The sequence below is a fragment of the Miscanthus floridulus genome, chromosome 11 (assembly GCF_019320115.1).
Source record: "Miscanthus floridulus cultivar M001 chromosome 11, ASM1932011v1, whole genome shotgun sequence".
NCBI classification, from domain to species: Eukaryota; Viridiplantae; Streptophyta; class Magnoliopsida; order Poales; family Poaceae; genus Miscanthus; species Miscanthus floridulus.
This window is the reverse complement of record NC_089590.1, coordinates 52794680-52803069: the sequence shown is the minus strand read 5'-3', so window position 1 is coordinate 52803069 and position 8390 is coordinate 52794680. Positions and strand designations below refer to the sequence as shown.

Below are 8390 nucleotides of genomic sequence, written 5' to 3'. Positions count from 1 at the left end.
TGCTATAGATGGCCATGCACATGCAGCCCGCAATCTGATAACCCGGTGCGAAGCCCATTATTTTGGCCCGAGCACAGCATGGCATGGTACTACGCGGGCCTGGGCTGGCCCATGCTTGGGTCGCTCTCCAGGCACGTGGTGCGGCATAGCCCGACCCAATTTTTTTACAAGCCCAACAAAAGCTCGTTATCCTAGGTAGTATTTCCTCAAAAAAAAAATATAACTCACATATATATACCACTCTCGTAACCCTACACATCCCATATCCCGGGCGTGCTACTCTAGCGCCACAGGCCAGAGCCTCTGGGTCCAAAGACAGGATTTTGATTGGTAGGGTTGTAAATGTGATTTTTTTAATAAAAGGGCTAAAATAAAAAAAAAACGGAGGTCCAGACGTCCAGCCCAACAAGAATATTACTGCTTTCCAAGGCAGGCGCATCGCCCGACCCAGGTTGCTCGACACCTGTCCGCCTCCTCGCGACGGGCGACGCCGGCCCAGTCGGGAGTCGGCCCCTAAGACGCCGGCGGACTCCCCAGGGAGCCAGGCCCCAGCTCTCCGCCTCCACGCCCGCAGTCCCCGCGCTGTCTGCCGTCGTCTTCAGCCGCACCGGCCCGCCCCCAAGTCCCCGCGCCGCCGTCTCCAGCCATGCCGGCGCGCCCCCCAGCTCCCGCGTCGTCCGCTCTCCAGCCCGGCCGGCGGCAAGCCTGGTGAGAACTGAGAACCCTCTTCCCCTCCATTCTATTCTTGCTTGCAAAATCTCTAACCCTAACCTTTTCTGATTTAATTTGATATTTTGATGTAGCTTGTAGATGTATGTAGGTAGTAGAATTATAGAAATTAGCGGGGATGTATTGGTTTATTACTTATGCATATATGTTCTGAATCGCGTGGCAGTTTTTAGTATTTGTATACTGAGTTGCTGGGCAATTTTTATGCTACTTTTACCGGTTTGGATATGAAAATTTTGATCTGACATACCCCATGCAAAAATCTTAGATCTGCCACTGGGTGAGAAGGATGAATGAAAAAGTGGATGATCCAGACGTCCTGGAGATGAAGCAGCTGTCTAGGGAGAGTGAGGAGATGGGGAAGGTCGATTCCGATGCGGAGATTGCAGATCAGCAGAGAAGGCTGAAGGAAACAGAGGGAGATCCCAAAGGCAAGGAGGGGAGGGAAGCTGCAAGGAAAGGAACCATCAAAGGAGAAGGCGAAGTGAGAAGCGAAATGGCGGTGACGAAGATAAAGCCCGTTAAGGAAGAAGTTAAGAGGGGGTATGAGAAGTATTTGGAGTGGAAGAGGAGGCAGGATGAGAAAGAACGTGATCGGGACCCAGAGGAGATAACAGATCCTTTAGCCTTCGAAGCTAAGATGTTCAGAAAGAGGTGGGACAAAATCTATTTGGAGTTCTATGGTAGCTTCGATAAGAACAGTGAGTTAGACTTTCAATTATCTCATTCTTGACTCATGCATTAATTAGTTAGTTGGTTCTTGTTTCTTTGGTTTGGTACTCCTTGTATTTTCGAATTTCATACTAAATAGTAAATACTCCTATAATATCAATCTACAATAGCATTCCTTTGATCTCAAATGATATACATCTAAAAGGATCAGAACTGGATCAATGAACAAAAATGAGCTTATATGCAATCTATGCACATATTTAGTTTTATTGTTACTGCTTAGTGCTTACTAGGTACTGCCTGCAACTGGGGTTGTACATCCTAAACTCATCTGATATCTACTTCAACTACATGCAGCTAACATCCCTTGCAAACGTTTTACACATAATCTTGCTCCACGGGGTGGCATTGTGTGCAGTACTCTACAAGTATTTTCAGTCAAAGTTGAAGAAATAATTGAAGGTTTAAAGTGGCCGCTTGAGGTGTTTGGTATGGTTGCTCTACGGGACTCGATTGATCTCAGTCGTAATATTATCTTCAAGCGCGAAAGGCATAACTGTCAGATACTCACAGATCAGGTCTGAAGTGTGCCTATTTCCACTTCTCTTTCTCTAATATTGCCAATGTGCCTATTTCCTACTTATGCTCCTTGTGTACTTGTTCTTGTTGTTAGCATCCAAGCATGTATGTATTTAGTAATTAGTACTATGCCGTTGTTGTACCCATTGTTTCTCTGAACCCAAATGGTCTTCTAATTCTATTACCAACTGCTCTTTATCCTCAGAAGGATGAATTATAGATGGTGTTATTGTATTATTGGCGTACCCAGTGCAGAGAGCTCCCGCTTTGTGCGGGGTTTGGGGAAGGGTGTCAGTGGCAAGCCTTACTCCCGCTCAAGCGGTAGAGTCTTACCGCCTGTGACCGGAAGGTTCCGGGTTCGAGTCGCGGTCTCCTCGCATTGCACAGCCGAGGGTAAGGCTTGCCACTGACACCCTTCCCCAGACCCCGCACAGAGCAGACGCTCTCTGCACTGGGTACGCCCTTTACTCCCATGCCCAGAGTTACCATGCATTACTTATATTGGAATTATGTAGAGAGCTCAGATCTTGTACAAACATACTGGTAGATGAATATAAGGTGGGAATGAATTTTAGCTATGTTATGTATCCTTGTAGATGGAAACAGGAAGTATGTTTCTGTTGTCAGGTGTGGGTGTCTCTTTTTTGGAGGGGGGGGGGGGGGGGGGGGGGGGGGGGGTGTTGTCAGCTGCTCAATTATTTTACTTAGTTTACTTACTGTTTATTTATGGTATTGCATGCAGAATACATGCTTAGTATTGACAGGCCCTGTGCGTGCTGTCATGGCATATGGTCTTGTGATCTTTGAGGCTTCATTGTATGTGAAGGGTGCTACTAGATCTGATGATAAAGAATTAAGCCTTCTAGCTACGTCAGTGGGACCAAACCCTACCTTGGAATCATGCTTGTTTCAGCGATCCTACACGAGCAGGCTGAGCACACTGAAATTGATGCTTGGCCATCTTACTGATTCTATGGAAGCTACAATCAGAGTGCGAGTTGCTTCTGGGACATGGCCAGATGGTTTTGGTGGTCGGTTTGCGGTCCGTGCCGGCAGCATAAAACAGCATATTGTGTTGCTTGACTCTGGAGATAAGAAAGTGTCTCTTACTGGTAATGAGATCAGGCTGGCACGGCAGGTTGTTTCTATCGAAGCTTATGGAAAGCTGATAGTTTTCGTTGCTGCTAGGAATGGTTCTGATGTCTATAGGGATGTAAAGGACTTCAAACCTCTGCAAATGGGTACAAGCTCTAAGGAACTGCGAATTGGTAGCTGTATGTTGGAAGTCACTGTTTATTGGTCCCGTTTCTAAATTAATTGAAAAAATACTGATGAAGGTTTGGAACTTCCTACTGGCTGTTTATTCTGAATGAATTTGTACTATCTCTCGAACCATGAATTTGTATTATTTAATCTAATGATTTAGTACTTGATGATTTTGTGTTGACGGAGAATCTGAAGTGTTGTTATCTCGGACAAATGTGGCGTGTGCGTGCATCTGATGTTCAATTTTCCCTGCACTGGCCTGACGAGGTGATTATCCAAATTGTTCTTTGTGACCTGGCATCTGGTCACCCGTTTTGTGAATGTATACCAAATCTAATTTCCCTGGACGAGCATTTCTAGTTTGGTTTGCTATCAAAATTTAGGCTTATGGTATTGTGTTTATGCAGAAGCTGGAAACGTATTTACTTTTAGTGTATCAACTTGATGTAATGATTGTGAATTAACAAGATCCTTCATCAAAAAAAATGTAAAATAATCATGTCAAACAAATGCCCCCACCAAGTTAATTTAGAATGCGGAGCAAATTTGAACTCGACTCGGTGAAACTTAAATTGGAAATTGATTCGGCGCATTAATTTACTGCAGCCTCTGCAAAAAATCGAATCAGTCCGAAGGGAGCAAGCATATATAATCACTGGTCAAATTGTCACACCAACTGGAACGTTCATCTCAAGTATCGATAGATCGCTGAAAACGTTTACCTGTGGAAGTAAACATGGAATAGAAAGTGAAAAGAGAGAGAACATAGCGATTAGAAGTTACTCCCTCCGTGTCAACCAAGGAATACATTAATTACCGCATGCTCCCAAGAACGTCCCTTCGTTTTCATCTCGGAATAATTGCGTGAAACGTTGCTCCGTCCTGCGCCGTTAGACCGAGTCACGCGCATTTTCCTTTCTTCTCCCGTCGCATGCAGCCAGCTGCGCGCGTCTTTCTTCCGAGCCCACGGTCCTTTACTCCGGTTAAAAGTGCGAATATAAATGAACAAGATTTAGAAGAATTGTTGTTTTTATTGATCTCTGAAATATATTTATACAAGTGAAGGGGTGTTACGAAGGGACACGACTGTTCCCAAAAGGCATGTCCTTTGGGACTAAAACTAACTATTTAATCATATCCACTAATCATGTGCTTGATGGATGAGACCACTCGTGAAGAGACGCATGTTCGTCTGTAGACACCTGTTCACGTATAGGTGTCGTTTCACAACACTCCCCCTTGATCGAATCTTCCTTGGAGTAGTTTTTATAGCCTCTGCAAAAAATCGAATCAGTCCGAAGGGAGCAAGCATAAGTTGAAATTCCTCAAAAACCCCTATGAAAAAAAATCTAAGGAATATATGGATATGCCATAAAAACACATTTAAACCTTCTTGAAAAATAAGGAGAAAATAGCATAATTGTTTTTGTGGTTTAAATAAACCACTATGTCATTGGTATCTCATTAAAAATCCCAGTGGGGAAAAAATATTTGAGATACGACATAAAGATAACTCCCCCAAAAAACTTTCAGAAAAAAATGTGAGGAGCAATATAAGGTGTTATGCCGCTAAAACTCCCGTAAAAATCCAATGAAAAAATTAGGAGAAAATATGACGACATATTATTGGTATTGCCTCTTGGATAACTCACATGGAAAATCTTTTCAGGAAAAAAACATGGATGAGTTCTGAGGGCAATATGTGTCTTTGATATTTCCCACAAAAACCTCGGTGGAGAAAATAGAAAATATGACACATGCTTATGTTAATATTACCTCATTAAAAACTTTAACAAGAAACCTTATGAGTAAAACTTGTGAAAGAAAAGAGTATAATATGATACTGGTATATGTTAAAATCTAAAAGATGTCTACCCCCGATCCTTGAAAATTTTGAAGTAGTCGCATACTAATCTTATATACAAATTTTGAAACATAGATATTGGTAAGGACTTAGTAAATAGGTCAGCGAGATTATCGCATGATTTGATTTGCAAGATATTTATTTTCCCTTGTAATTCATGGGGATAAACCAGCTTAGGGGCAATGTGCTTAGTGACATTACTCTTATGTAACATGTTTGCAAACATAAGTGAAATTATCTTTATAGATAATTGTATGTGATTCAATCAAACCATTACCATATGACTATTGTATGTGGTTAATCATTTTGCGAAGTCATACACATTCATGTGATGCCTCGTATAGAGCAATAATTTCAGAATGATTAGTAGAGGTCGTCGTTAGAGTCTGTTTAGAAGACTTCATGAAATAGTTGTACCTCCATATAAGAATACAAATCCTATTTGAGATTCATAATTATGGGGACCAGATAAGTAACTAGCATCCGTGTATCAATTATATTAGGATCATGATTTCTCTTAAAGAATAAACTAAGATCCTTTGTGCCATTAAGATATCTGAGGATATGCTTCGCTCCCATCTAATGATGGTGAGTTGGATTTGCACTAAGTCTAACTAGTATGTTCATTACAAATACGATATCAGGCCTGGTGCAATTTGCAAGATACATAAGTGCTCCAATAACACTAAGATATGGAACATCGGTCTCAATATATTTTCTCCAATATTTCATGGTCTAAATGGATCTTTCTCTATTTCTAAAGAATGAACAACCATCGAAGTTTTGTTATGATATGATTTGTTCATATTGAATTTCTCCAATATTTTCTGGATATAGGCTGATTGATGTACTAAAATCCCTGAAGGACGGTGCTCAAGTTGTAAGCCTAGGCAATATTTGGTCTTACCCAAATCCTCCATCTCGAATCCACATCATAGAAAATGTATCTCAAATGATTGCATACTTATTTCTGGATCATGATGATATTAAAATAATCAATATAGGTGATCATGCTTAATTATACACAATGTATGTTATAATTTGTATTTGGATTCAGAATGTGAAGTCCATTGGGGCTTATACGTCCGAATCTATCAAATTCATTTGATCTGCCAATTATTGAATTTGAAAAACTTTATTTTCACACATACCATGGGGTATGCTATGTTGAGTCTCTGCATGAAACCATATGCTACAAGCTCTCATTGTTTGCCACCTTGCTTCTAAAAAGAGATTATGTGAGAGAATATATTATTGTGGTAATACTTCTCATCATTGAATAAGAGCACTTCTTCTTAATTGTCACATTTTAGTTTGACCAAATTTGAGTGCGAAGACACTCTACCTTGGACTTTTGGTCTAGATATAGTAAGGTGAAAAAGCAATCTTTTTTAGGAGTACATATCACGATAATTTGTAGTCCTTAAATGTTTGATTCATTGCTTGGAATCAAAATAGCATGTGAAAGTGTTAACCCTTTTGGACTCCGAGTCATTTCCCATATAGAGTCAGGGTGTTTTAATGCCCCAGAATTAGAATTTAGATGCACCATTGATCCAGGTGGATTTTGATCTGGGTTTTGGATGCTCATCCATTTGGTTGCTACCAACTTGAGGTAGGCTTGGATTTACTGATTTGGAGGATCTTGTCCTCGGTATCCTTGGACGCTTACTTAGAGCATTATCCTTAGGAGCGGCCGTACTTCTCCCCCTCTTCTTTGGAAGTGGGAGTTGAATGGTTTTAATTGGTACCTCCATTCTTTCTGACGCATTATAAGTATGATAAGAGGATTTTATGATACCCTTATTATCAGTAAATATTTCTGGCAGATTCTTTAGAGCAGATGCAAATATAAGATATTCTAAATGATTAGGTTTAGAATCTTTGGTACGTGGATGCGAGGATTACTCTTTTGATTCCTGAGATTCTTAATGCGGTATAAATCTCCCATAATACCTGGAATTATCCTCAAATGTGATCAACATACGGACAATTTATAAATCCCCTACAGAGTTACCTCTTGAGATCCCTAATGCCTATTGGTATGTTGGGGTGGTGATATGGGTATGTGAAAACATACTCGATACGTAGATGGGAAATGTTTGGCTGTGGCCAAAGCTTCACGTACATACCGCAACAGAGGGAGTTGTATAAGTGCAGCTTGATGAATTTGAATTAACGATGCGGTGTGTAAGGCCGCATAAAAACAACTTAGTGCTGGTAAATTACAATTCTATCTTAATATGTCATGCAATTTGATTCTCAATAAGAGACTCAATCAAACTATTATGGGTATGGACATAAGGTACCCAAAAACTAAACAGTTCCATATAAAATGGATTTGGTCCCGCGTCTAGGATGATTTGCTCTAAATTGAAGATTTCGAGCAATGAGTTTGGTATAGTGATGGTTCTCATGACTGAGAGACACACCTGAGACTATATTATGGATGCATAAATGTGCATTACATAGTATCTTTATGATCCATAAAATGGTAAATAGAGTCACATGTATGTTCTTGAATTTTTTCAAAAAATTTAGTGACTCATATTGATGCTATGACTAATAAAATTGACAATAATTCTCACGTTATCTCTATAGTTAAATAACCAAGGTAAATATGCCAAGTCTTGTTAACATCAAGAGAGAGAATTTATTTTGTACGCAACATTGGATACAGGTTATGTATGTGTAGTCAAATCCAACTAAGGATGTTTTGTTTAAGTATTTTCATATCCATTGTTCAGAGAAAATACTCCTCTTAGTTGTCATCTTGGGGTTTCCATATGAAAACCAAATTGACAGATATTTCTATAATTTTAATTGGGTACATTATGGAATCAGAATACAAGAATAAATTTAGATTATTTTTTGAGTACCAGTAGGGAATATGATAGTAGGATGACCAAAGTCCACTATCATGACATCGCGTCAAGCGATTAACAAAATATTTTCTTGTCTCTATGTAAGAGTTTAGAAATATTTTGCTTCCCATATAAAGTTTGTGGTGCAACTATTCACTAGGCAAAATTTCTCTTTGTATTTGGATTGACTCTCGTATAAGTCTATATATAGCATGAAGAATATAATGACATTCTTTATAGATATATAGATTACATACAAGTTGATTAATGGAATATCAAATGTGATGGCACATTATTGTGATATTCAATTCAAATTGATGATAATATTTTATATTACAACATCAAAATGGGACGTAGATACTACATATCTTTGTAAATGGGAGACAAATTTTGGTCTTCAAAATGGATCAAGCCAA

The 8390-nt window shown here is 39.6% G+C and overlaps 1 protein-coding gene across 1 annotated transcript; it reads left to right on the top strand.

Moving 5' to 3' along the window:
- Nucleotides 1–413: 413 nt before the first annotated feature.
- LOC136493103 (uncharacterized) lies at nt 414–3413 on the top strand. The gene is made up of 4 exons (XM_066489147.1): nt 414–708; nt 998–1430; nt 1759–1979; nt 2723–3413. Exons 2-4 carry the CDS (start codon nt 1019–1021, stop codon nt 3290–3292), a joined length of 1203 nt encoding a protein of 400 aa, XP_066345244.1. The 5' UTR covers nt 414–708; nt 998–1018; the 3' UTR covers nt 3293–3413.
- The last annotated feature ends 4977 nt before the right edge of the window (nt 3414–8390 follow it).

Excerpts from the sequence above, each read along its gene's own strand:
- LOC136493103 (XM_066489147.1), top strand. The coding sequence starts at position 1,019 with ATGAATGAAAAAGTGGATGATCCAGACGTCCTGGAGATGAAGCAGCTG. Across the intron at positions 1,431-1,758 it reads TGGTAGCTTCGATAAGAACA|CTAACATCCCTTGCAAACGT; the intron begins GTGAGTTAGACT and ends AACTACATGCAG. Across the intron at positions 1,980-2,722 it reads GTCAGATACTCACAGATCAG|AATACATGCTTAGTATTGAC; the intron begins GTCTGAAGTGTG and ends TATTGCATGCAG.